We start from the raw sequence: 27821 nt of genomic DNA, 5'->3' as shown, positions 1-27821 counted from the left end.
ACTCAGGGATCCTTTCTGGGTAACCTGCAGGGGCTGGGTTGGAGACTGTACACCATGCCAAGAGGCTGTGCTGACTTTAGGATTCATGGGGCAGCCAGGATACTTACTGAGCCAGGGAGGTGGTCACAGCATGTGGTGAGGCTTGGGAGGGGGATTGCCTACCCTTGGAAAGAATGACAGTAGCACGGTATACAATAAACAAAAAGATTTGTATTAGAACATAGACACTCAGGGAAGAAAGAGGTATCATCATCAAATGTGGAATGTTGAAGAAATAGTTAAAATAAATAAAGACTCCAAGCGCAGCTAGGGCTGGCTCAGGCTGGGGCTCACAGAGGCCACTGCACATCAGCTCCAGGCTGCAGGAGCCACCACCTGGCCATACCGGCCTCCTCCCTGACACAGCGCAGCTGTGCCTGGGACACAGAATCTCTCTTAAGTACTGGAGCAGCTAGCAAGCTCACTCCCCACTCTCCTCACTTATCTCTGTAACAATGTCTATCAGGCTCTGGAGCCCGAAGATATAGCCAGCATCCTGGCCCTCATGCACCACAGTGTCCTCGCCATACAGCCTGCAGGTGGTGTGTGCAAAGTCAATCATGCGCACATCTACAGAGCTGGCGCCAATGGGTTTGTAGGCATAGGCACCAGCAGACTCATCAGCTGATTCCTCTGACAGGTCCTCCAAATCCTCAGCATCTGAGTCCAGGACCACTTCGGGCCGCTCCTTGCCATCATAGATGACCAGCAGGGAGCTTGAGTAGAAGCGGTAGGACTCCTGTCGCTCCAACACTGCCTTGAGCTCAGTCAGCTTCTTGAGCACAGGGCCCAGGAGTTCACGGCGCAGGTACCGCCCATTGTGGAAGAACTGGAAAAGTGCCTCCTTGAAGCCCTGCACCGACAGCTTCCGTCCATGGTACTTGTTCATGAACATGAGCTGCCCACTGCCTGCTTGGTACACCTGTAGGAGAGAGACCAGCAAGTCAGGGGCTGAGGGCCATCTCAAACCCTGGACTCTGGGTGGGGCCGGGGGTGGGGGGGAAGGGTGGTGTGGTGGCGGCAGCATGTGAAAGCCCAAATCAGATAAAGTACACGAGTCGCACATGAGCCACTATCCACTATACTCTCTCATCAGCCCACACCTGGGATGCAGTCATCCAACCTGAGTTTGGTCATTGTGCCCCAGCACCCCAACTCAACATCTGGGTCACTGGAGACGACCTAACCCTCTTGCCTTCCTCCCTACTACTATCCAGATTCTGGACTCAGCTAACCAGACCAATCTGAGAGAGAATCATGCAGGCATGCATGCTTTCTCTTTCAACCAAAAAGCAACAGACTCGTGTGGGGTCAAATCTGGAATCTTTTTATTTTGAGACAGAGTCTCGCTGTCGCCCAGGCTTGAGTGCAATGGTGTGATTTCAGCTCACTGCAACCTCTGCCTCCTGGGTTCAAGCTGTTTTCATGCCTCAGTCTCCCAAGTAGCTGGCACTACAGCTGTGCACCACCACACCCAGCCAATTTTTGTATTTTTAGTAGAGACAGGGTTTCGCCATGTTGCCTGGGCTGGTCTCAAACTCCTGACCTCAGGTGATCCACCCACCTTGACCTCCCAAAGTGCTGGGATTACAGGTGTGAGCCACTGCACCTGGCCTGGAATCTTATGCCAGGGTGAGGAAGTGACAGCCATTGGATGCCCTAGCCAGCCCTAGCATCCCCCTCACCTGCATGCCACACACACGCACACCAATGACTGCAGATGTGCTCTGCTGACATTTTCGGATCTGGTTGGCTGCCTTCTCCTCTGAAGCATCATCACCGTGTTGTCGTGTGCCCATCTTGAGGTCAAGGACACAAGGCACCTCATAGCGGGAAGTCAGGTTTTCCAGTAAGATAAATTCTGAGTAGTTAAGAATAAAACCCTCAAAAGGAAGTGCTACTGCATGGGTCCTTGATACTCTCAAGGTACAGTGCCTAGATGCAGTGACCCAGAGAAGCCTGAACCCACAGGATACTCCATTAGTCCTGCCATCACCCACACAGCAAGTCCAGAGCTGACTAGAAAGCTGAGAGACACCTTTACTTCTTGTCAGGGAACTGGCATGAAAGCAGCCTGCACCTGGACTCAACAGAGGCCTGGGCTCTTCCAGCCTGGGAGATACACACACCATTTCCTGAACTCTTAGCTAAGTGTAGGACTAGGGTCCAAAAACAAAGTCCTCAATTACAAGTAGAACATCAAGAAACTTCAGTAAATCCTGTAGCCTTAAATGTGAACTGGAAATGTAAGTACAAACTCATGAAAATAGTTTTCTCTTTAAACGTCTGCTTCCCAGCTGTGTGCACTAAAAAAGGTCTAGAAACAATGACCAGAAATAATGGAGTGTCTCTAGTGCACAGACCATTGTCTCATCATTTCCCATTCAAGGAATCAGTACTCCCTAGAGCAGAAACTGGTTAACTATGGCCCAGTGCTTGCTCTTTATGGCCTATAAGCTAGAAGTGGTTTTTACATTTTTTAAGAGACCAAAAAATAGATAAACGCTAGGCATGGTGACTCATGCCTGTTAACCCAACATTTTGGGAGGCTGAGGCAGGGGGATCACTTGAGTCCAGGAGTCTGAGACCAGCCTGGGCAATATAGTGAGACCTCACCTCCACAAAGGGGAGGAGAGGGGCGGGGAGGAAGAGGGCTGGGAGTGGTGCTTCATGCCTGTTATCCCAGCACTTTGGGAGGCCAAAGCAGGTGGATCACCTGAGGTCAGGAGTTGAGACCAGCCTGGCCAACATGGCGAAACCCCGTCTCTACTAAAAATAGAAAAATGAGCCAGGCGTGGCAGCAGATGCCTGTAATCCCAACTACTCGGGAGGCTGAGGCATGAGAATCGCTTGAACCTGGGAGACAGAGGTTGCAGTGAGCTGAGATCACACCACTGCATTCCAGCCTGGGGGACAGAGCAAGACTCTGTCTCAAAAAAAAAAAAAGAAAGAAGAGAGAGAGAAAGAGAGGGAGAAAAGAAAAAAGAAAGCAAAGAAAAGGAAAAAGAAAGAGAAAAGAAAAGAAAAAAAAAAAGAAAGATTTCCTCATGCATAGCTCGTGTCCCAGTGGCAGTCTGGTGAACCAGGACTGAGAGGTCAGTCTCCTCACCCAAACACCCCAGCCCTTGGCAGGTGAACAATGTTTTGAGACTTCTGAAGAGTCTGAAAACAGGGGGCAGCCCCTTGCCCTCTTCCTCTAGGTTACCTAGGCTAAAGCCCACCTGATGCAAGCTGACCCCTTCATGAGGCATCCCTCTCCCCCCAGAGACCCATTATTATACCCCACTCCTCATCATCTGCACTCCTAGGCCAGTGGCTGCCCTGAGGGAAGTGATTATTTGCCCATAATTATCATACAGGGTGTCCTGGAATAACCCAGGTAGGAGAAACTCAGCCATGACTATAAAAACCCAACCTCTCTCTCCAAGCTCCAAGGGACTTCCTCATTTCCTCTCCTCTTACCCTCAAATGCAGAGATGCCCATGAACAAAGGATACTGTACTGGTTCCGATGCTTTGCATTCTCCTTCATTCTCTGTAACTGTTGCTGGTGACATTTCATGCTCCAAGGGTTATAGTGTTTAAGCTGGGAACTTATATTCCCCTTCTTCTCTACAGTGTAGTATAAGACTTCAGATTTCTTTAGCCACTCAAATTCTTCTTCTAACTTATGGCTATAAAGAGATAAAGACCAGTAAGTCAGTATGTCTTATCAGAATTCAGAAGGCCGGGTACGGTGGCTCACGCCGGTAATCCCAGCACTTTGGGAGGCCGAGATGGGCAGATCACTTGAGGTCAGGAGTTGGAGACCAGCCTGGCCAACAGGGTGAAACCCTGTCTCTACTAAAAATACAAAAATTAGCCAGGCGTGGTGGTGTGCTCGGGAGGCTGAGGCAGGAGAATCACTTGAACCCGGGAGGCAGAGGTTGCAGTGAGCCAAGAAGATCATGCCACTACACTCCAACCTGGGCAACAGAGCAAGCAAGACTCCAAAATAAAAAAAATTAAAATAAATAAATAAATAAAAAATCCAGGGTTAAAGCACAAAGAATCTTTCTTTTTTTTTTTTCTTTTTTTTGAGATGGAGTTTCACTCTTATTGCCCAGGCTGGAGTGCAATGGCGTGATCTCGGCTCATTGCAACCTACACCTCCGGGTTCTAGCGATTTTCCTGTCTCAGCCTCCCAAGCAGCTGGGACTACAGATGCATGCTACCACACCTGGCTAATTTTTGTATTTTTAGTAGAGACGGAGTTTTATCATATTGGTCAGTCTGGTCTCGAACTCCTGACCTCAGGTGATCCGCCCACCTTGGCGTCCCAAAGTGCTGAGATTACAGGCGTGAGCCACCGCACCCGACCAGAAACGTTCTAGAGTAATGAAAAGTGACTTCTTGATGTGGTGGTAGCTTACCGTGTACATATTTGCCAAAACTCTTTGAACACTTCAAATGGGTACATTTTACCACATGTGTACCTCAAGAAAGTTATTTTAGAAAATAAAATAAGGGACCAGCCATCCACTACTTTCTACAGCAAAAAGAACTTAAGATCCATGATCAGCCCCTGCTCCCCAGCCCCGTATGTGGAGAGCCTTCACTGCCCTCTTCTAGGCAGTGGTACCACCTAGCCTCCAGTACAACCAGGTTCCCCTGACTCCAAAAGCTGGCAACTGGGAAAGTAGGAACTGCAATTCCATGAGACTAAGTCAACCTACTTAGCTACATTACATGTACTTTACTTTATATATATACTATTTATATTTTCACAAGCTGTGCCAAGGTGCAGGAGTAGGATGGCCCTGCTTAAGGGGATCACTGAGTTTCAGGGATGCCCAACTGCCCCTTTTGTCCCCCACCACTGGTGAACAACCTGAGGTAAAAGGATAGCTCCTCTCTTGGTCACTGCTACATCTCCAGAACACAGCCTGGCACAGAGCAGTCATACCCAAACTGGCAGGATCTAACCAGAGTCGACTAAAGAAAGAGGCTGAGCATGCCATGTAGGAACTGGCCACTGAATGACAGGTACCTACTAAATCCACTTGAGTCCTTAGCTCCAGGGAACTGGGCTATAACCAAAACCGCCAACACTTCCCCTCCCACATAGCCCAGAGTTGTCCTCTGTCTACACTCACCTCTTCATTTTCTCCTCTTTACGGTGCTGACGCACCCAGTCCTTAGGGGTCTTTTCTGTTTCTAAGACATGATGTTTTTTGTTTGTTGTCCACCTTAGGAGCTTACTTTTTGGTTCACAGTCTGAATTATCTACAATGTCCACAATTCCATGGTCCCCTTTTAATGGATATGCTATTAGACACAAGTTCCTGTCTTCATCTTCTTCAAAGCGCACAGATACCACACCTGCAAGGGGGTGAGGAGCAGAAAGAACTTTTAATTCCACAGGAAGAGGCACTGTAAGTAACATGATTGTAACATTTGTTTTTTTCTTACCCAGTTCCTTAGTCTCTATGTTGCCAGAGGCCCCAAACTCATCTGCAAACTTAACAAATATCAAAACAGCTAGAAAAGATGACACCATACAAGACAAGCAATTAGGGAGCAAACATGGCCAAGAGTATTCTTCTCTTATGTACTCAACGAGGCAAGAGCCAAAGAATTACAAGACACATTTTTCCATCATTGAAAATGTTTATTAATTTTTATGTAATTCTTCTAATCCTAAAAGACTGAAAACATTGCTCTTTATAGTTTGCGGGCATTTTTAATGCCCTAAACAGAAACTCCAACAGCCTCATGGCTTGCTTTAAAGCAGAGCCTGAATAGAGGGGGAACATAGGTTTGCCTGAGGGTTAAGAAGCATCCAAGAATACGGGAAGATTGGGTAAGCAAAACAAAATAAAGGGGCAAACAAAACAAACCACATAGCACAAGACACCCTAGCAAAGGCTTCCCACAGTGCCCCCACATGGGTAGGCACCCAGGCCTTTTGTTCTTTTAAAATATGTTTTTATTGGTCTTTGCAGTCTCACGTCACAAAATAACAAAATGAACACAAGGCAGATAGAGTTGGTTGGGGAGCACAGACATGTGGTGGCCTTGAAAGCAGCGTTCCCCCTTAAGTCTCTAGAACCTGCCATGAGTAATTAGACAGTCTTTGAGGATGGGGCTGTCAGGTGGGGGCGTTTCAGCAGGTGCCGACGAGCGCCTTACAAACGACTGGCTGAACACCTTTCCTCCCAGGCCTCTCTGCCCCAGCATCACTCAATCTGCTCAGTCCTTGCTGCCCGCCCGCTCGACTGCTGCAGGGGAATGCGTGCTCAGAGAGAGACGACACTTCTGAGGTGGCTCCCAGCTCTGGGTGCAGAGGAGCCGGGGTGGGGGATTCAGGCCACACTTCCCTGTGGCCACAGGGGAAAGGACCAGGGGAAAAAAAGGGGCAGGGACGGACAGCTAACAAGGGGCCTTTGGCTTTGTCCTGGAAAAAAACAACAGAGAAGGACCAAGTGAGGGCCCCCAACTCCCCCATCCCCACCGCAATACACATGCATATTCAGAGTACAGAGGCACCCAGTACGTTTTGTCCTTAAAGACAATGTTTCAAGAGTCCCAAAAGAACCTAAGTTGTTCTAGAGTCCTTTATGTAACCAGGTGATGCACATTTAAAATTAATTTATTTAATGGATTCTTCCTAGATTTACAAAAGTCTCCCCCACTCCCCAACAAAGACCCCACCATGCTGGTGGCTGCTGATGTCCCCTATAAAATACATTATAAAAAGAAATTAGAAATTATCATATGTGAATCGAAGGGTTGCTTTCACATAGCAATTTTGGGGACATTCTTTAACAGCAAAGGGCTTGGGCTAATCAGCACAGGCCTCCCACTCCTGCATTCCATCTGACTCAACCCTGCTCCCCCGGCCTACCTAATCACCCGGGCTTCTGGTTTCCTGGAGGACAAAAAGCAGGCGGCAAGTATTCTGGGTTAAAATCCTCCCAAAGTCTTCCCCCACTGTCCCCCCAATGGGGGACTATGGGTTACTGTGATCAAGAGACACCTGAACATAAAACACAACTGCACTTCTACCAAAATCAAACTCAAATCCACAAAACAAAACAGAATTGAGCAATCTTACCAGGGCTTGAAAACTGAGGGTGTGAGATGCTGGGCTGAGGGCCAGGAGGAGAAGAAGGAGGAGAGGGAGGGAAAGCACAGAGTGGGAGGGAGTGAGGGCTCCAGGGATGGCTGCCAGGGCCTTCCATGGCCACGATCCCTCACATCTCCTCACCAGTGTGGCAACCCCTCGAGCAGCTGGGACTTACCTTTGTACTGGGGAGTGAATTTGCGCATCTCAGCAGGGAGGGTCTCATAGAACTGATGTTCCCTTGGTACCAGGGGCTTGCACAGGGTTGTCTCATTGAAGCGGAGCACACATGAGTGCCCGCCGACCTGGTGGACAAAGGGCTCCAGCAGGACGCCTTTGGCGCGGGGCTCCACATCCATGGCCCTGAAGGCTGGGCTCATCCTCCGGGCGCAGATGGCAGGGAGATAGAGGCAGCGGAGTCCAGCGGCCAGTACGTCTTCCGTCTGTTGTCTGTGTGTCCCTCTCGTTGTGGCTCCTTGGCTTGTTCTGGCCAGGATGCTCTGCTAGAAGCAAACACAATGATGACATAGGGGTTCAAAGTAGCGCGGGAAATGCCTTAGAGCTGCTCACCCTGCTCCTCCAGCATAAAGACAAAGACAGTCTGAGCTCTTGCGGGACTCCGCCCATGCCACCCACCTTGGCCCCTCCTTCTCCGGTAGAAAAACAAAAACACTATGAGCTCATGGGGTGGGGTTAGATGCAGACAGGCAGGGAATGGGTTCCAGGGGCCCTAAAAAGGCAGAAGTCCCACTACGGTGTTAGAAAGCCACTACCGCAGGCAAAACTGATGCCATGGTGAGGTGAAATCACAATTTCATGCCTAGTATTTGGATTAAATCTTACCATTTTCTAATAAGAGTGTCAAGCTTTAAGTGGATGATGCCCAAGTCTCCCATTAATTTTATACACACACACACACACACACGTATATAAATTTTTTTTTTTGAGATGGAGTCTTACTCTGTCATCAGGCAGGAGTGCAGTGGCATAATCTCGGCTCACTGCAACCTCCGCCTCTCGGGTTCAAGCCATTCTCCTGCCTCAGTCTCCTGAGTAGGTGGGATCACAAGCATGCACCACCACGTCCAGCTAATTTTTGTATTTTTAGTAGAGACGCGGTTTCACCACGTTGGCTGGCATGATCTCGATCTCTTGACCTCATGATCTGCCCGACTCGGTCTCCCAAAGTGCTGGGATTACAGGCGTGAACGACCGCACCCAGCTCCATTAATTATATTTTTATAAAATGCATTTAAATACAGGGAAAACCTGCTTACTCATTATCTGGTAAGACTCATTATTTACTTGTCCAGTTTGTCTATGCACACTGTTCCTGCCCAAGGCCAAAGACAAGCCCCATTAACCTTATTAGCAATGAAGCTTGGGTCCAGTTTTAATGATTAACAACTTAAAACAACTGATCAAAGCTGGTTAACTCCATTTAAAAAGATACACAGTGTTCTAGGTCACTATTTTTATCAGTTCTATCCTGATCACCAAAACCTGGTACACACCTTTAAACCAAAGTTATGCTTTTGGGGCAATCAGGGCTCGCATCCACTCACTCAGACACGCACTGGATGCTGCATCAACGAAGCACACCTCTGTATGCACCTTGTTAACCGGTTCAGGTCATGTCACACTCGTTCTCTGTTTTGTCTAATTTACAAGTTATGCAGTCTCTACTAGCATTATTTATAGGGCTTGAGTTACATTTCAGTATCTGTACAGAGATTTTACTGGGAACTCCTTCAGTTCCCATGACTCCAACTGAGAGAGGAGTGAGGATGGATCTGGAGGAGATGTGCCCTCTGACCTCTAATATGGGGAAAGCGTCTATTATGTATCAGGCTCATGACAGGAATTTCTTATGTCATTTGGTCCTCATGACACTTTCTTTGAGGTAGACACTACTCTCCCTATTGCAAACAATGAAGCTGATTAGAGATGGTTAGGAAACTCACCCAGGGCCAGAGACAATAAGCCACTTCTCCCAAGTGAATCCCACACAGCTGCCTCTAGGGCACATGATCTCTGGCACTGTCTAGCTTAATTTCTCCTTTCTTTTTCTTTTGAGATGGACTCTTGCTCTGTCACCCAGGCTGGAGTGCAGTGGTGAGATCTCGGCTCACTGCAAGGTCCGCCTCCCGGGTTCACGCCATTCTCCTGCCTCAGTCTCCTGAGTAGCTGGGACTACAGGTGCCCACCACCATGCCCGGCTAATTTTTTTGTATTTTTAGTAGAGACAGGGTTTCACTGTGTTAGCCAGGATGGTCTTGATCTCCTGACCACGTGTTCCGTCGACCTCGGCCTCCCAAAGTGCTGGGATTACAGGCGTGAGCCACCGCACCCGGCCCAGAATAGTTTTAAAATAAAACTATAAATATAAAACTGTGTATCTGTAATGAGGCCGGGCGCGGTGGCTCACGCCTGTAATCCCAGCACTTTGGGAGGCCGAGGTGGGTGGATCACAAGGTCAGGAGATCAAGACCATCCTGGATAACACAGTGAAACCCCATCTCTACTAAAAATACAAAAAAAAAAAAAATTAGCCAGGCATGGTGGCTGGCACCTGTAGTCCCAGCTACTCAGGAGGCTCAGGCAGGAGAATGGCATGAACCCGGGAGGCGGAGTTGCTGTGAGCCAAGATTGTGCCACTGCACTCCAGCCTGGTAGACAGAGCTAGACTCTCTCTCAAAAAAAACAAAACAACAACAAAAAATCTCTTGCTAACCATGGAGATGAGGAAATTTAAATATAAAAATATTTTTTAAAATAAAAACTATCGGCCGGGCGCAGTGGCTCATGCCTGTAATCCCAGTACCTTGGGAGGCCGAGGCGGGCAGATCACCTAAGGCCAGGAGTTCAAGACCAGCCTGGCCAACGTGGTGAAGCCCCATCTCAACTAAAAATAACAAAAATTAGCCAGGCATGGTGGCACACGCCTGTAATCCCAGCTACTTGGGAGGCTGAGGTAGGAGAATTGCTTGAACCCAGGAGGCGGAGGTTGCAGTGAGCCGAGATCGCGCCACTGCACTCCAGCCTGGCAACAGAGCGAGACTCCGTCTCAAAAAAGAAAAGAAAAAAGAAAAGAAAAAACAATAAAAAACTAAAAACCATTTTTAGTAAAATAAAGCCAGGAAGGAAACAGTCAATGTCTGACTCTGAAAGGATGTCTTGTAGGGAACACCAAATTGACCTGTCTGGGTACATGGCATCAAACTACCATCAACCTCAGGAAAACTCCATAAAAATCAAGTCCACTGCTCCATAAAATCAGGACATCTATCATCCTTGATGATGAACACATTTGCCTCCACATCCAGCAACAGGAGAGGAATGAAACAAAAATATTTTTTTCATACAATTGTGTGACGGACTACTAGGATACCACAAAGAGCTTTCTTATCAATTTTATATTTTTTAACCAGGAGAAAATGCTTATGATATACTTTTTTTTTTTTTTTTTTTTTTTTTTTTTTTTTTTTTTTTTGAGACAGGGTCTCCATTGTTAAGGCTGCAGTACAAGTGGTGTAATCTCAGCTCACCGCAGCCTTGTCCACCCAGGCTCAAGTGATCCTCCCACCTCAGCTTCCCAAGTAGCTGGGACAACTACAGGAACACACCACCACATCCAGCTAATTTTTGTATTTCTGTGTAGAGATGGGGTTTTGCCACATTGCTCAGGCTGGTCCTGAACTCTTGAGCTCAAGTGATCCTCCTGCCTTGGCCTAACCAAAGTGCTGGGATTACAGGCGTGTGCCACCGAACCAGGCCGTTTATGATACACTTTTCTTTTTTTTCTGGGACAGAGTCTTGCTCTGTTGCCCAGGCTAGAGTGCCTGATCTCACCTCACGGCAACCTCTGCCTCCCAGGTTCAAGCGGTTCTCCCGCCTCAGTCTCCCGAGTAGCTGGGTCTACAGGCGTCTGCCACCACGCCCGGCTAATGTTTTGTATTTTTTTTAGTAGAGACGGGGTTTCACCGTGTTAGCCAGGTCTCGATCTCCTGACCTCGTGATCTGCCCACTTCAGCCTCCCAAAGTGCTGGGATTACAGGTGTGAGCCACTGCGCCCGGCCTAACTTGCATTTTTTAGTAGAGACTGGGTTCAGCGTGTTGGTCAAGATGGTCTCAAACTACTAGCCTCAAGTAATCTGCCCGCTGCAGTCTCCCAAAGTACTGGGATTACAGGCGTGAGCCACCGCACCCGGCCTCACGTATGATAAACTTTTAAGTTACAAGAAGGAAGATGGGGCCGGACACGGTGGCTCACACCTGTAATCCCAGCACTTTGGGAGGCCGAGGCAGGTGGATCACGAGGTCAAGAGATCGAGACCAGACTGGGCAAGCTGCATAGTGAGAGCCAGTCTCTAAATAATTTTTTAATTAGGCATGGTGGGGAGACTGAGGTGGGAGGATCACTGGAGTGCAGGAGTTCCAGAATTCTGTGAGGTATGATCATGCCACTGCACTCCAGCCTGGGTGACAGAGCAGGACCCTGTCTATTAATAAAATAAATAAATACATAAATATATAAATAAATAAATAAAGGCTTGATATTCACAAGCCTTCTCTAAAAGAATTCTTCAAGGATATACTACAGCTTGGCCAAGCATGGTGGCTCACGCCTGTTATCCCAACACTTTGAGAGGCTGAGGCAGGTGGATTGATTGAACCCAGGAGTTCGAGACCAGCCAAGGCAACATGGCAAAAACCCCTCTCTACAAAACACAAACAAACAAACAAACAAAAACAACAACAACAAAGAATAATAAAATAAACAAAAAATAAAAAAAATACAAGAAGGACAGGCGCAGTGGCTCATGCCTATAATCCCAGCACTTTGGAAGGCCGAGGCAGGTGGATCACCTGAGGTCAGGAGCTTGAGACCAGTCTGCCCAACATGGCGAAACCCCGTCTCTACTAAAAATACAAAAAATTAGCTGTGCGTGGTGGCGGGCGCCTGTATTCCAAGCTACTCAGGAGGCTGAGGCAGGAGAATCACTTGAACCTGGGAGGTGGAGGTTGCAGTGAGCCGAGACCACGCCATTGCACTCCAGCCTGGGCAACAAGAGTGAAACTCCGTCTCAAAAAAAAAAAAAAAAAAGGGCCAAGGCAGTAGGATCACTTGAGACCAGAAGTTCAAGACTAGTCTTGGCAATACAGCAAGACCCTATCTCTACAAAAAAATTAGCAAGTTGTGGTGGTGCCCATCTGTAGCCCTAGCTACTCAGGAGGCTGAGGCAGGAGGATCTCTTGAGCCCAGGAGTTTGAGGCTGCAGTGATCTCTGATCATACCACTGAGCTTCAGTGTGCATGACTGAGTGAGACTCCATGTCAAACAAACAAACAAATAAAAGTTGGGATCAACTACCCTTGAGGAGTACTATGGTGACCCTTCTGCTCTCTCTACAGAAAGCTATAATATTGCTATTACAGAAAGAGGTGGTCAGGCCAGGTGCGGTGGCTCAGGCTTGTAATCGTAGCACTTTGGGAGGCAGATCGCTTAAGCTCAAGAGTTCAATACCAGCCTGAGCAACATGGTAAAACCCCATCTCTACTAAAAATACAAGGCTGGGCGCGGTGGCTCAAGCCTGTAATCCCAGCACTTTGGGAGGCCGAGACGGGCGGATCACGAGGTCAGGAGATCGAGACCATCCTGGCTAACACGGTGAAACCCCGTCTCTACTAAAAAATACAAAAAACTAGCCGGGCGAGGTGGCAGGCGCCTGTAGTCCCAGCTACTTGGGAGGCTGAGGCAGGAGAATGGCGTAAACCCGGGAGGCGGAGCTTGCAGTGAGCTGAGATCCTGCCACTGCACTCCAGCCTGGGCGACAGAGCGAGACTCCGTCTCAGAAAAAAAAAAAAAAAAAAAAAAAAAAATACAAAAACTAGCTAGGCGTGGTGGCACGGGCCCACAGTCCTAGCTACTTGGGGGGCTGAAGCAAGAGAATAGCTTGAACCTGGGAGACTGAGCCTGAAGTGAGCCTGGTGACAAAATGAGACCCTGTCCCCAAAAAAATAAAAAGGCAAGCAAGCGGTGGTCAAAATGCTGCCCCAAAATGTAGGGAGGTAAGTACTGTAGAACTTTCTTCTGCATTTTTAAATGTGTGACTTTTTGTGATTTTTTTTCAATCTAAACAAACATTAACTTTCTTACCTAATTTTGTTTTCATATTTGTACATTATTTTGTTTAAAGATGGCATTTATAATTACATGTATAATTATAAATTATATATTTATGTTATATATATTTATATTATTTTATATAAGCTTCAGACACCACAAAACCTGCCCTATACTAGGTGGTAAGATCATGATTGCCCGCTTTTCAGTTTTCTGAATGTTTCAAACTTCTTATAATATCCTCCAACTCTGAGCACACATTACCTTTATAACTGAGAGAGAAAATACTGGGGGAAGAGGAGGATTCAAGATTGAAACAGGAAAACACAGATGGCTGCCTGGCTCTTGATGGTTTTAAATCCATCTAGAAACAAACACTGATCCAGCCCACCCTTCGTACGCAGAGCTTCACTCCAAGTGAGAATAACAACCACAATACACACTGTCCTTAAGCTGCATACAAGGTGCTAGAAGGTCAGAGCCCTCAACAGCATTTCATTCTGGTGTTGTGTTATGTTATGTTATGTTATGTTATGTTATGTTAATGTTATGTTATCTTTTGAGACAGAGTTTCGCTCTTGTTGCCCAGGCTGGAGTGCAATGGCCTGATCTCGACTCACCACAACCTCCGCCTCCCAGGTTCAAGTGATTCTCCTGCCTCAGCCTCCCAAGTAGCTGGGATTACACGCATGCGCCACCACGCCTGGCTAATTTTTATATATATTTTTAGTAGAGACAGGGTTTCTCCATGTTGGACAGGCTGGTCTCAAACTCCCAGCCTCAGATGATCCACCCTCAGGCTCCCAAAGTGCTGGGATTACAGGTGTGAGCCACCGTACCCAGCCTCATTCTGGTTTTAATAAAGAAGAAACCACGGATTTTAACTGGAGTGATTTCATGAAAGTCATACAACAATGTAGCTTCTTCCCCCAAAACAGCAGATTCTGTTCCAAAAATCTGGACAAATCTCAGCCTTTCCATAAGGGACACAGTAGCCTCTCAGCTGCTTCTCCTTTCTAGAACCACCAGCACGACTATGCTGCCCTATCTCTTTGCCTCATCTGACCAGGTTTCTGCAATGACAGATTAGAGGACTCCAAAGTAAGAGGAACAGGAAGAAGGAACTTTCAGCCTACCTAGAAATATGTTTATCACCAGCCTGGGCAAGATGGGGACACCTTGTCTCTACCAAATATAAAAAAAATAGCCAGGTGCAATGGCGCGTACCTGTGGTCTCAGCTACTTGGGAGGCTGAGGTGGAAGGGTCACTGGAGCCTGGAAGGTCAAGGCTGCAGTGAGCTGTGATCATGCCACTGTACTGCAGCCTGGGGGACAGAGCGAGACCCTGTCTCAAAACAAAAAACAAAACAAAAAAAAAACAAAACAAACAAACAAAAAAAACCTTAATAAAAAACAAATATGTTTATCTGAATAACCTGCTAGAATTATAAAGAATTTTAGCAATTTTTAAAAGCTTCTAGATAAAACAATGATTGATTCTAAGGTCTCGTACGTCCCCTTTAGCAATATATCAAACTTTATTTTAAGAGATGGGGGCTCGCTATGTTGCCCAGGCTGGCCTCAAACTCCTGGTCTCAAGTGATCCTTCTGCTTTAGCCTCTCCAAGTGCTAGAATACAACGCATGAGTCATCTGGCCAAATTTTCTTAGAAATAGCTAAATGGATTCTATACACATACCAGGAATTTTCAGTTCTCTTGTAAAAGCCAGTTACCCCTTTTTCAAGGACAATTCTCAGTCTCCCATCTCCCACCACATTGTAAGAAACGTAACTCAACAGGAACACAGAGAAGCAACTCTCTCAGACTAAAGCCAAAATTGCTCACAGGTCTCAATCTCTGAGGGATTTTTGCTACCTCAAGTCACAGTTCTCTCACATGCCAATAAGTAATGGTCCCATAGGGCCAGTGTGGTGGCTCACACCTGTAATCCTAGCACTTGGAGGCCAAGGCAGGAGGACTGTTAGAGCCCAGGAGTTTGAGAACAATCCTGGCAACATAGAGAGACCTTATCTCTACAAAAAATAACCAGTCAGGTGTGGTGGTACATGCCTGTTGTCCCAGCTACTTGGGAGGCAGAGGTGGAGGGATCACTTGAGCCAGAAAGCTCAAGGTTGCACCACACTCCAGCCCAGGTGACAGAGCGAGACACTGTCTCAAACAAACAAACAAAAAAGTAACGGTCCATTAGCTTCAGACAAGATTATACGTTTCCTGCCAGTGGGCAATGTTTACCCCGTTTAGCTCTTAGCTCACTGCCAAACCCAAATGACACATGAATTCATCCTCTGAAATAAAGGATGCCAAAAGTGATTCAGTCCCAATGGGCAGCCACAGAGGCAGGGCATCCCAGACCTGCCCAGGCAAGCACCTAAGTGCTGCTTTTGCTGGAGCAGGGACGAAAGTGTGCCCTATGCAGCACCAGTTCCTGCGATCAAGGGAACTCTGACAATTTCCTCTAGGTCCTTTCAACATCTCACTTAGACAAATACTCCTCACAAGGGTCTGCAAACTATTCTAGGTTTGTGGCAGCAATCTGGCAGCTTGTATCACCCAACCCACTTGGCCTAAGTGCAGTCAGTGTTCATCCAGACCAGCCCAGAAAAGAATGAGATACGATTTTGGGAAAATTCTTTAAGACTGCACCAGTCAGGCCGGGTGCGGTGGCTCACTGTAATCCCAGCACTTTGGGAGGCCGAGGGGGGCGGATCACGAGGTCAGGAGATCGAGACCATCCTCGCTAACATGGTGAAACCCCGTCTCTACTAAAAATGCAAAAAATTAGCCCGGTGTGGGGGTAGGCACCTGTAGTCCCAGCTACTGGGGAGGCTGAGGCAGGAGAATCGCTTGAACCTAGGAGGCGGAGCTTGCAGTGAGCCGAGATCACGCCACTGCACTCCAGCCAGAGCAACAGAGCGAGACTCCATCTCAAGAAAAAAAAAAAAAAATATATATATATATAAAAGTAAATAAAGACTGCACCAGTCACAGCACTATGTCCTAATAAAGAGACACTTGCCAGTTATCCTTCAGAAGTCCTGAGCTAGCTCTCCAAAATAAGATGCAGCAAATATTTTAAAATTTTTGTTACGAAAATCAAGTTCAACTGCATTCATAGTTCCAAAGCAAAGGTCACACTCATCTCTTCAGAATCACCCAGTTTGTGAGGAAGGCAGTGGATTCAGTCAATCAAGATCACATTTGAGGCCAGGCGTGGAGGCTCACACCTATAATCTCAGCAGTTTGGGAAGCTGAGGTAAGAGGATTGCTTGAGCTCAGAAGTTTGAGACCAGCCTAGGCAACACAGTGAGACTCTGTCTTTAAAAAAATGTTTTAGGCCGGGCGCGGTGGCTCAAGCCTGTAATCCCAGCACTTTGGGAGGCCGAGATGGGCGGATCACGAGGTCAGGAGATCGAAACCATCCTGGCTAACCCGGTGAAACCCCGTCTCTACTAAAAAATACAAAAAACTAGCCAGGCGAGGTGGCGGGCGCCTGTAGTCCCAGCTACTCGGGAGGCTGGGGCAGGAGAATGGCGAGAACCCGGGAGGCGGAGCTTGCAGTGAGCTGAGATCTGGCCACTGCACTCCAGCCTGGGCGACAGAGCGAGACTCCGTCTCAAAAAAAAAAAAAAAAAAAAAAATGTTTTAAAAATTAGCCAGGCTTGGTGGCACGTGCCTGTAGTCCTAGCTATGCAGAAGGCTGAGGCAGGAGGATCACCTTAGCCCAGAAAGTCGAGGTTATCGTGAGCTATGAGACTGCCACTGCACTCTAGCCTGGGTGACAGAGTGAGACCCTGTCTCTAAAAAAAGTAAAAATAAAATAAGATTGCATTTCAGGACCAGCAGTGAAGGCCAACAAGGTACTTCCAGTTTTAACATCTTACTTTTCTCTCGCTCATTACAAGGAGCTTAAGTTATTTTCCAAAGTAAAAACAGTCTTTGAGTGTGAGATAAATCATCCTAGGGGTCCTATCCCTTACTTTCCCAGGACTCACCTGCCGTCGTCCTGCTGCTCATGTTCATTAGTTTTGTTTTTGTTTTGTTTTGTTTTTGTTTTTGTTTTGAGGCGGAGTTTCGCTCTGTCGCCCAGGCTGGAGTGCAGTGGCCGGATCTCAGCTCACTGCAAGCTCCGCCTCCTGGGTTCACGCCATTCTCCTGCCTCAGCCTCCCGAGTAGCTGGGACTACAGGCGCCCGCCACCTCGCCCGGCTAGATTTTTGTATTTTTTAGTAGAGACGGGGTTTCACCGGGTTAGCCAGGATGGTCTCGATCTCCTGACCTCGTGATCCACCCGTCTCGGCCTCCCAAAGTGCTGGGATTACAGGCTTGAGCCACCGCGCCCGGCCTTGTTTTTGTTTTTTTAAGACAGAGTCTCACTCACGTCTCCCAGGCTGAAGTGCAGTTGGTGTAATCACAGCTCACTGTAGCCTTGCCTCCCTGGGTTCAAGTGATTCTCCCATCTCAGCCTCCCAAGTAGCTGGGACTACAGGCACATGCTACATGTCGAACTAATTTTTTGTTATTTTTAGTAGAGACAATGTTTCGCCATGTTGCCCAGGCTAGTCTCGAATTCCTGGGATCCAATGATCCGCCTACCTCAGCCTCCTGAAGTGCTGGGATTACAGGCATGAGCCACTGAACCAGATCACACATCCCATTAGTTTTTAAGCCCCAAAATCTAAACCCGTCAGCTGCCAACTGGCACCCCTGTAAGTTTGACCCTCCCAAATCCCCCAGGACCTTGTCTCCTGGATTTACAGTCCTTCTCTGGCCTTCCCAGTGTAAATGCAGCATTCTGACTAACCCATAAAGTCTTCAACGTGAGACCCTAGAAGTTGCTGTGTTAGTTCCAAATGCCCAGCAGAGAATCTACAAAGGGCAGAGGTGGCCCAAAAACCTGAGGAAGAGACTGACACTTTTATCCTCATGCTCAGATACAAACACAAAGCAAGAAAAACCCCAGCCCTTCAGTAGTGGGTCTGTTATCAACTGGGCTCTCTCTCCTCCAGAGGCACTTGCCTGGAAGAACAGATACTGTTCAAGGAATGACACCTTTTACTGCCTTACAAGTAAAACTTCTATTCATAGTAGATGAAAAATTGAAAATCTTCAATAAGAATTAACTAATTTAAGAAGATCATAATCTCAGCAACGTGCAAAAAGTTGGTTTAACAAGTTATTTGTTATTGTTTTTCTTGTCAGGTTGTTCAAGCTCATAAAAATATACATTCCTTGGTCAAGTATACTACAATCAGCCCTCCTTTCTTCCTTGAGTAACTAGGCAAGTTCTCAAAAAATATGACGACTCTTCAGCACCAGAGCTAAGCAGATACCAAGTCTGCACACCTCCTTAGGGTACCCCATAAAAGCAGGTAAACTGCTTACCACCACTCCCTGCTGATGAGGAGGAAGGAACCATGGCACAGTCCACAGACAGCAAGTATAAAGCACATCTAAACAAATAGGCATCAGAATGAAAGTGGGCAGGCTTGCAGTTAGGTTAATCCCCAAACAAATGTGGCTGCAGCCTCAACAATACCATCAAATTTGTGTAGAAAAGGGATCTTTGCCAAATGCAGTGGTTCACACCTGTAATCCCAGCCCTTTTGGATGCTGAGGATTTTTTCTGGATGCTTTTTTCCTGCTGAAGCAGGAGGATTGCTTAATGCCAGGAGTTCAAGACCAGCCTGGGTTAAAAAAAGTGAGACCCTGTCTTTACAAAAAAAGTTTTTTTGTGTTTTTTTGAGACGGAGTCTTGCTCTGTCGCCCAGGCTAGACTGCAGTAGCGTGATCTTGGCTCACTGCAAGCTCCACCTCCTGGGTTCACGCCACTCTCCTACCTCAGCCTCCTGAGTAGCTGGGACTACAGGCACCCGCCACCACGCCCGGCTAATTTTTTGTATTTTTTTTAGTAGAGACGGGGTTTCACTGTGTTAGCCAGGATGGTCTCAATTTCCTGACCTCGTGATCCACCCGCCTCGGCCTCCCAAAGTGCTGGGATTACAGGTGTGAGCCACCGTGCCCAGCCTACAATAAAATTTTAAAAATGAGCTGGGCCGAGTGGCATGTGCCTGTGGCTTCAACTACTTGGGAGGCTGAGGCAAGAGGATCACTTAAGCCCAGGAGGTTAAGGCCATAGCGAGCTATGATCGTTGCAGTGCCTTCCAGCCTGGGCAACTGAGTGAGACCGTCTTTATTTAAAATCTATATGTACAGGCTGGGCGCGGTGGCTCACACCTGTAATCCCAGCACTTTGGAATGCCATGGTGGGCGGATCACTTGAGGTCAGGAGTTCGAGACCAGCCTGGACAGCAAGGCGAAAACCCATCACTACAAAAATACAACAATTACCCAGGCGTGGTGGCAGACGCCTGTAGGCCCAGCTGCTTAGGAGGCTGAGGCAAGAGAATCGCTTAAACTCGGGAGGCTCACTGCAGCGAGCCAAGATTGTGCCACTGCACTCCAACCTGGGCAATAGAGTGAGACTCCGTCTCCAAAAATAATAATAATAATAATAATAATAATAATAGGCCGGGCACGGTGGCTCAAGCCTGTAATCCTAGCGCTTTGGGAGGCTGAGACGGGCGGATCAGGAGGTCAGGAGATCGAGACCATCCTGGCTAACACGGTGAAACCCCGTCTCTACTAAAAAAAAAAAAATACAAAAAACTAGCCGGACGTGGTGGCGGGCACCTGTAGTCCCAGCTACTCAGGAGGCTGAGGCAGGAGAATGGCAGAAACCCGGGAGGCAGAGCTTGCAGTGAGCTGAGATCTGGCCACTGCACTCCAGCCTGGGCGACAGAGCAAGACTCCATCTCAAAAAATAATAATAATAATAATAATAATAAAAAATATATAAATCTCAGACACTAGGGCATATAAATATCTGAATGGGCAGGTGAGTAGTTATACCAAAAAGTCATATCTAATGTTAGTTTCACACTTGCAAAGCAAAATAACCTATTCTTATAAAACAAACACTGGGCCGGGCGCGGTGGCTCAAGCCTGTAATCCCAGCACTTTGGGAGGCCGAGACGGGCGGATCACGAGGTCAGGAGATCGAGACCATCCTGGCTAACACGGTGAAACCCCGTCTGTACTAAAAAATACAAAAAACTAGCCGGGCGAGGTGGCGGGTGCCTGTAGTCCCAGCTACTCGGGAGGCTGAGACAGGAGAATGGCATGAACCCGGGAGGCAGAGCTTGCAGTGAGCTGAGATCCGGCCACTGCACTCCAGCCTGGGCGGCAGAGCGAAACTCCGTCTCGGGGGGGAAAAAAAAAAAAAAAAAAAAAAAACACTGAAGGGGGACGTGAGATTTTTGCAATCCCCATGAAAGCTGAGACAAGCTCACACAGCCAATGGGTCATCTCATTTGAGTGTGCAGCTTTAGTTAGGAAGGTCTGTTGGCCCCAAAGCAGCCCAAACTAAAAGAGCAAGACAAGGTTCAAGGCAAGGAGCCATAACGGGTGGGCTCTTCTAACAGGTGGGGTTAAGGTAGAGTAATATGGCCTGGGGAACTTGGGCCATAGCACCCCAGGGCCAGACCAAGCAACGTGGCAGCCTTCCACAAACCTAGACTTAGGAGATGCAGCCCAGGTTCCAAATGGGCACATTCTCACAAACTAAACGCAAAAGCAACAACACTAGAGCCAGATGTTCTGCTTCTTGTTAACTAACACGTTTCATTCCATTAAAAGAAGTTTTACTCTTCCTTAGGTTTGGGATTAGATACTCCAATTTCGAAAACACATAGGAGTGTCTCAAGTAAGATACGTGGATACATAGAGAAAGCAAACAACATTAATTAGCCAGGTGTGGTGCCACGCACCTGTAACCCCAGCTACTCGGGAGGCTGAGGCATGAGAATAGCTTGAACCCGGGAGGCGGAGGTTGCAGTGAGCCGAGATCGCACCACTGCACTCAGGCCTGGGTGACACAGCGAGACTCCGCCTCATAAAAAAAAAAAAACCCTGAATTTCAAAGGGAGTACATCCCAGAAATTTGTTTAGTTTTATTTTTTTGAGACAGAGGCTCCCGCCACCACACCCAGCTAATTTTTGTATTTTTAGTACAGACGGGGTTTCACCATGTTTGTCAGACTGGTCTCAAACTCTTGATCTCAAGTGATTCACCCACCTCGGCCTCCCAAAGGGTTGGTATCACTGGCGTGAGCCACCACCCTCGGCCCTTTATTTTTCCTTTTTGTTTTTTTGAGATGGAGTCTCACTCTGTCACCCAGGCTGGAGTGCAGTGGCCCGATTTTGGCTCACTGCAATCTCTACCCACTGGGTTCAAGCGATTCTCTTGCCTCAGCCTCCTGAGTAGCTCAGATTCCAGGCACATGCCACGGTGCCTGGCTAGTTTTTGTATTTTTAGTAGAGATGGAGTTTCACCAGGTTGGCCAGGCTGGTCTTGAACTCCTGACCTCGTGATCCAACCACCTTGGCCTCCCAAAGTGCTGGGATTACAGGCGTGAGCCACCAAGCCTGGCCCTGGCCCTTTCTTTAAAAGGTAGGGCAGGCCAGGCGTGGAGGCTGAGCATGGAGAATGGCGTGAACCTAAGGCAGAGCTTGCAGTGAGCCAAGATCGCACCACTGCACTCCAACCTTGGTGACAGAGCAAGACTGTGTATCAAAAAAAAAAAAAAAGTAGGGCAATGATGGCGATGGGCACAGTGTAGATGAAACAAGATTGGCCAGCAATTAGTAACTACTGAAGCTGGTGATGTGTGACAGACCCAAATCAACTGTGCATCATCTCAGCAAATTGACTTCTCCAAATCCTGAGGTGGGCTCTAAATTCAATTTTTGGAGAAAAGGACATTTCCTTGCCATCATAATATACTGTAAAACACAACTACTTCTTATTACTTTTATTACATGGTGCACAAATGGGCAAAAACATAATTTATTTAAAAATACAAATACACGCTTTAAAATGTAATAACATGAGAATAATCAACTGCTTACTTTCTAATGTACAAGAGTGTGTTCAATTTGTTACTTAACAAGATTATCTCACTAGGTGAAATAACTTCACTTAAAGGGAAAATTCTTCCCCAATGCATCCTCTTTATGAGCCAAACAATGGAAAATTTTCACCTCAGCAAGCTGGCCTCAGAGAGGTTCAGGCTCATCCCTGTTGCCTAGATACCAGTGACATCTCAGGAGCATACAGAAGGCTCTGGCATCCCTCTTGGAAGGGAGACTGGCAAAGGTTCATCAGTCAGTGGTTGCTCCTTCTTTCCCGGCACATTCCACTGCTCAGACAGATACAGGGCTAGCATACAGTGTACCTGTCTGTCACCTAGGAAGCTTTGAAGCACGAAAGAAGTCTATTATATCTGTTACACTGATTTCTAGATCTCCCAGGTCCCTGCCTTGCTCCCTCCCTACCCAGGCCCTGCATAAAAAACAAACCAAACAAACAAAAAAACTAGTTTCTACAACTGTATCAACTCTAGTCCTTGTTCTTATCCATTTGATTTCTTTCTCTCCCTTTTTTTTTTTTTTTGTAGAGACAGGGTGTTGCTATGTTGCCCAGGTTGATCTTGAACTGCTGGGCTCAAGTGATTCTCCATTTGATTTCTAACAATGCCTGTGAATTCTAAAGTCACAAAGCAGGTAAATCTATCGAAATGACAATGTCAGACAAGACCACAGAAAATAGAAAAAAAAATTTTTAATGACAGTTAATAGTTTAACTTTTCTCAAAAGCCATCAACTTGTCTATTATGTCAAATATGATAAAGTATTCATTTGGCCCTTTCTAACTCTGATAGTGGCTAAAGTTAAAACAACACCCTGAAGTTTCTCTTTAAATACTTAACACCCAAGTTACAGGATGCAATTATACAAACCCCACAGCAACAACCTATATAAATAAGCATCTTAGTTCACTTAAAATATTACCTGGCTACAATTGCAAATACAGCAAACATTTTAAACACTAGAATTCAACAAAATTACTGTAATCATGGTCCTTTATTAAAAATATCATAGAATTGATGATCTACAACATTTTTGTTACCACGTTCCAAAGTTCCAGTACTTTTTCTTAAAACTATTCAAGATGATTTTTTGTTCTATGTACATTCTGCTACGGAAATGCTTAATTCCAACCAGTGACTAGTTCTATTTCCTCTGGTATTTAAGAGCACTAGATTTTACTGGTTTCTACATTTTATTTTCACCCATTTTTCTGCTAGTGTAGCTTTCTTGATATATGAAACCGAATACAATCCTAAAATGAAATAAGGCATTAGGATGCATAAGACAAAAGCGGTCTCTAATCAAATGTAAAGAGTGGAAATACCACTATAAAGGTGTCCTCTTACCCATTTAAAGGCCTTTTTTCTACAGTGAGATTAAGTGTGTAGATTCCCTCATCGAACACCATCTGACGGGCCCAAATAGCATTCAACATTCAAAATGGCTGCACATCTGCCGACCCCAGGTAACAGTACCTGAGGCGCTGGGCTGACTCCCTATCCAAAGATCTGGGAAGAAGACCCCCCCAACCCGCCAAATACCTGGGGAGATCGTGGCCGCCAATGACCTGGGGAGACCCCTCAATGACACCGTAGATCTTGCGTTTCCCAAGACCGGGGGAGATCTCCTCAATGACCAGGAAAGATCCTGTCCCCCCACCAACCCGGGAGACCTCTCCAATGACCGGGGAAGATTCTGCACCCCCGAAATCAGGGAAATCTCTCCCTCAATGATCAGAAGAAAAATGCTCCTCCCAAATTACCCAGGGAAATCGAATCCCCAAAGACTCCGGGAGATTTCCCCCACAAAGACCACGGAAGAAGTCCTTCCCAAATAAGCTGGGAGACTCCAATGATCAGAGATCCCATCTCCCAGTAGCCCAAAAAAATCTCCCTCAAAGCTCCTGGGGCACTAGGGCCACAGGACGCGAGCGTTACCTGCTGCCTCAGCCGGGTTCCTCGGCGTTTCCGACCTATTGTTTCTCTCGCACCAAAATGGCTGCAGCCAGGCCGAGCCCCGCCCCCTGCACCTCGCTCCCGGTGCCCCTCGCTATTGGCTCGTGCTAGGAGCTGCGCACGCGGACTGGACAGCCTGAAAGGCGCTGTTGCTAGGGTGCCAGGATTCGCTGCAGCAGCTTCCGGAAAAGGCGTGACTGGGGGCGGGGCCAGAGAGGGCGGAGCATTGTCCTCCGTCAGGGAGGATGGTCGGGAGGTGTGATGTGCGGTTGGGTGGACAGACTCGCTGCCGGCCGATGAACAGCAGGATACCTGGGAAACAGATGGATTGACCAACAGTCCTGGTTTGTTCAGTACTGAGCGATTTCGCAGGATGCAGGAATTTCAATGCTAACACAGAGACAGTCCACTACAAACTGGGAAGTTGGTGACTCTAGCAGATGGACAGAAGACTGGATGTGAATAGACGGAAAGAGGGACAAAAGAGTGACTGTAGACGGTGGACAAAGAAATGGTTATATATACAGACAGACAGATTATTAGATATGGAAGGGTAGACAGAGAAGTGGCCATAGAGTTTTCTGGGGACTGGTGGATGACCCAGTGCCCAAGTCAGCTCCCACCAAGCTCCACACCACAGGGCTTGTCTGAGGCTCATTTGTCTTGGGCCTGTGTTGGACAGAAGGGCTCTCACCTGACTGAATGTCAGTGTAGCTGTGAAAGGCAAAGGAGAGGGTTAGTGCCACTGAGAGTGGGCAGAGCCTCCTACCTGATCTCTGCTCTTTCTGTAAAGAAGGCCAATGTTGCAGCCCTGTGTACTGGGTGTTCGCAAAGGTGTAAATTCACTCATACACTCCTTAATTCAACAAGTATTTATTAAGCACTTACACTCTGTATTGGACATACAGCAGTGAACAAAAAGGGAAAATAAATAAATATCCCTGACCTTGTAACAGTGGACAGGAGAGACTTCCTGTGAGCAGCTCCTCTCACCCTAGCATGTGGTTTCCAGGGCTCCATGTCCTCCTGTTTTCCTCCAATCTCACCAGTTTCTCATCGGTGTGTTTTCTGTCTACGCTTACTCTTCCAAAATCTTATCTAGGCTCATGACTTCAAATGCCACCGTGTCAATCACTCCTAAAAGTGTTTGTCCAGTCCAGACCCTTCCTGAGTGGCAGATTCACTAGTCCCACTGTCAACTAAACGTCTGCACTCTGACTTCCAGTCACTGGCATCTCAAACGCAACTTGTGCCACCCTAACGCTGGCTCATCCGCCAAACCTACTTCACCCCACTTCCCCCAGATAGAGTGATAGCACCTCAACCCTTCTTATTGTTCAAGCCAAACACCTCAAAGTACCCCTTGACTACTCTCTTTCCCAGCTATATCCAGTGCACCAGAAAGTTCTGTTGTTCCCATCAGCATCATCTACCCAAAATGAAATCACTTCCTGCCATGTCCATACTCCACTGAGTCCACACTGCCACCATTTCTCTCGAGGGCAATGTCACAGCTGCCTCCTGGTCTCCTGTTGCCGCCCCTGATGCCTTCAGTCTGTTCTGCACACATCACCCTGTGAATACATGAGTCAGACCCTCCCAATCCCTGCTCAGAACCGTGGAGTACCTCCTCTCCAAGGAAAAACAGAGACAGCAGGACCCTCATGATTCCCTATTACCCCTCTGACTGTATCTCCCCGGCCAGCTTTCAGCCTTGCTGCTCAATCTCCCAGTGTTCCTCACACATCACACCCCATGCACTCTCCTGCACAGTGTATGAGCTATGGTTGTTTCCATGCCTGGATTGCACAGATTTCCAAAGGGCTGCACCCCAGCTCTCAGAGCCCCTCATTTCAGACTGTAACCTGCCCCACTCTGCCCCCAGCACTCATGATCACCTTTATCCCCTTATCCTGGCTCTATATGTTTCCGTAGCAGTTACCACCTTCTCAGAATTTTTTTATTTTTTGAGACAGAATCTTGCTGTCACCCAGGCTGCAGTGCTATGGCATTGCAACCTCTGCTTCTAGGGTTCAAGCGATTCTCATGCCTCAGCCTCCCAAGTAGCTGGGATTACAGGCGTGCACCTCCACACCCGGCTAATTTTTCTATTTTTCAATAGAGACAGGGTTTCACCATGTTATCCAGGCCAGTCTGGTTTCAAACTCCTGGCCTCAAGTGATCCATACTCCTTGACCTCCCAAAGTACTGGGATAACAGGCGTGAGGCACTGCACCTGGCTGCTTATTAGCAGTTACCACCTTCTCATACACTTTTTTTATTTTTTGGAGACAAGGTCTAGCCCTGTCACCCAGGCTGGAGCGCAGTGGTTCTATCACGGCTCACTGCAACCTCAAACTCCCAGAATCCCAAGTAGCTAGGACTATGACACCATGCCTGGCTATTTTTTTATTTTTTTTTTGAGACACAGTTTCACTTTGTCACCCAGGCTGGAGTGCAGTGGTGTGATCTCAACTCACTGCAACCTCCACCTCCTGGGATCAAGTGATTCTCCTGCCTCAGCCTCCCAAGTAGCTGGGTTTATAGGCATGCACCACTACAACTGGGGAATTTTTTTTTTTTTTTTTTTTTTTTTTTGAGATGGAGTCTCTCTGTCGCCTAGGCTGGAGTACAGTGGCGCAATCTTGGCTCACCGGAACCTCCGCCTCCTGGGTTCAAGTGATTCTCTTGCCTCAGCCTTCCGAGAAGCTGGGATTACAGGCATGCGCCACCACGCCCAGCTAAGTTTGTATTTTTAGTAGAGACGGGGTTTCTCCATGTTGGTCAGGCTGGTCTCAAACTCCTGACCTCAGGTGATCCACCTGCTTTGGCCTCCCAAAGTGCTGGGATTACAGGCATGAGCCACCGCACCTGGCCTATTGTTGTATTTTTAGTAGAGATGAGGCTTCTTTGCCATGTTGGCCAGGCTGGTTTCAAAATCCTGACCTCCAGTGATCCGCCTACCTCAGCTTCCCAAAGTGCTGGGACTACAGGCAGGAGCCAGCGAGACTGGTCCTCTATTTTTTTAATTTTTAGTAGAGACAAGGCCTTGCTATATTGCCCAGGCTGGTCTCGACCTACTGAGCTCAAGCAATCCCTCTGCTTCAGCCTCCTAAAGTGCTGGGATTACAAGTGTGAGCCACTGCACTCAGCTTCACGCACTTTAAAAGTAAATGCTTATTATCCTTATATGGCATTGCCTCGCTTCTCCCACAAGAAAGAGAGGTCTGTGAAGTGAGAGTCGCCCTTTCATTCATGGATGTATCCTGAGAAATTCAAATACCAATTAAGCTCTAGATATACCAGTTGACTGACTGAATAAATTGAGTACCACACGGTGTTAAGTGGTGAGTACTGTGGCGAAAAATAAAATGGGGCAGCTAGAGGTTGGGGCAAGATGAGAATCCCGCAGGTTAAGGTCAGTCCCAGAAGGCCCCTCACACCAGCAGAATCGCTGGGAAGCCTGGCCCAGTTCCTGTTCCTGTTCCCTGCCTGTGGCTTCAGGACCTACAGTGGCTGCTGAATAAAGGCTCAAAAGGAACCAATCATTTGAAACTGACTTTGCAAAAATTACAACTGAGGAAATT

General features: G+C 47.4%; 1 protein-coding gene across 7 annotated transcripts; it reads right to left on the bottom strand.

The window, feature by feature from the left end:
• Positions 1–190: 190 nt before the first annotated feature.
• Positions 191–24338, bottom strand: IP6K2 (inositol hexakisphosphate kinase 2). Of its 7 annotated transcripts, none has more exons than XM_007984147.3 (6): positions 24217–24338; positions 7322–7646; positions 5174–5399; positions 3537–3712; positions 1725–1900; positions 191–961 (listed from the first exon to the last, which is right to left on the bottom strand). In XM_007984147.3, exons 2-6 carry the CDS (start codon positions 7521–7523, stop codon positions 461–463), a joined length of 1281 nt encoding a protein of 426 aa, XP_007982338.1. In that variant the 5' UTR covers positions 7524–7646; positions 24217–24338; the 3' UTR covers positions 191–460. The 7 variants fall into 7 exon arrangements, with proteins under 7 accessions (XP_007982338.1, XP_007982339.1, XP_072866332.1 ...); XM_007984148.3 differs by having other exon boundaries at positions 7322–7643; positions 24217–24337; XM_073010231.1 differs by lacking the exon at positions 24217–24338 and adding an exon at positions 14498–14615.
• Positions 24339–27821: the final 3483 nt, after the last annotated feature.

Source organism: Chlorocebus sabaeus, chromosome 22 (genome assembly GCF_047675955.1).
Source record: "Chlorocebus sabaeus isolate Y175 chromosome 22, mChlSab1.0.hap1, whole genome shotgun sequence".
Taxonomy (NCBI): Eukaryota; Metazoa; Chordata; class Mammalia; order Primates; family Cercopithecidae; genus Chlorocebus; species Chlorocebus sabaeus.
Note: the sequence above shows the minus strand (reverse complement) of the source record. Positions and strands in the feature narration are given on the sequence as shown.

Excerpts from the sequence above, each read along its gene's own strand:
- IP6K2 (XM_007984147.3), bottom strand. The coding sequence starts at position 7,523 with ATGAGCCCAGCCTTCAGGGCCATGGATGTGGAGCCCCGCGCCAAAGGC. Across the intron at positions 5,400-7,321 it reads ATTCACTCCCCAGTACAAAG|GTGTGGTATCTGTGCGCTTT; the intron begins GTAAGTCCCAGC and ends ACCCCCTTGCAG. Across the intron at positions 1,901-3,536 it reads AAAGCATCGGAACCAGTACA|AATTTATCTTACTGGAAAAC; the intron begins GTATCCTTTGTT and ends TTAACTACTCAG.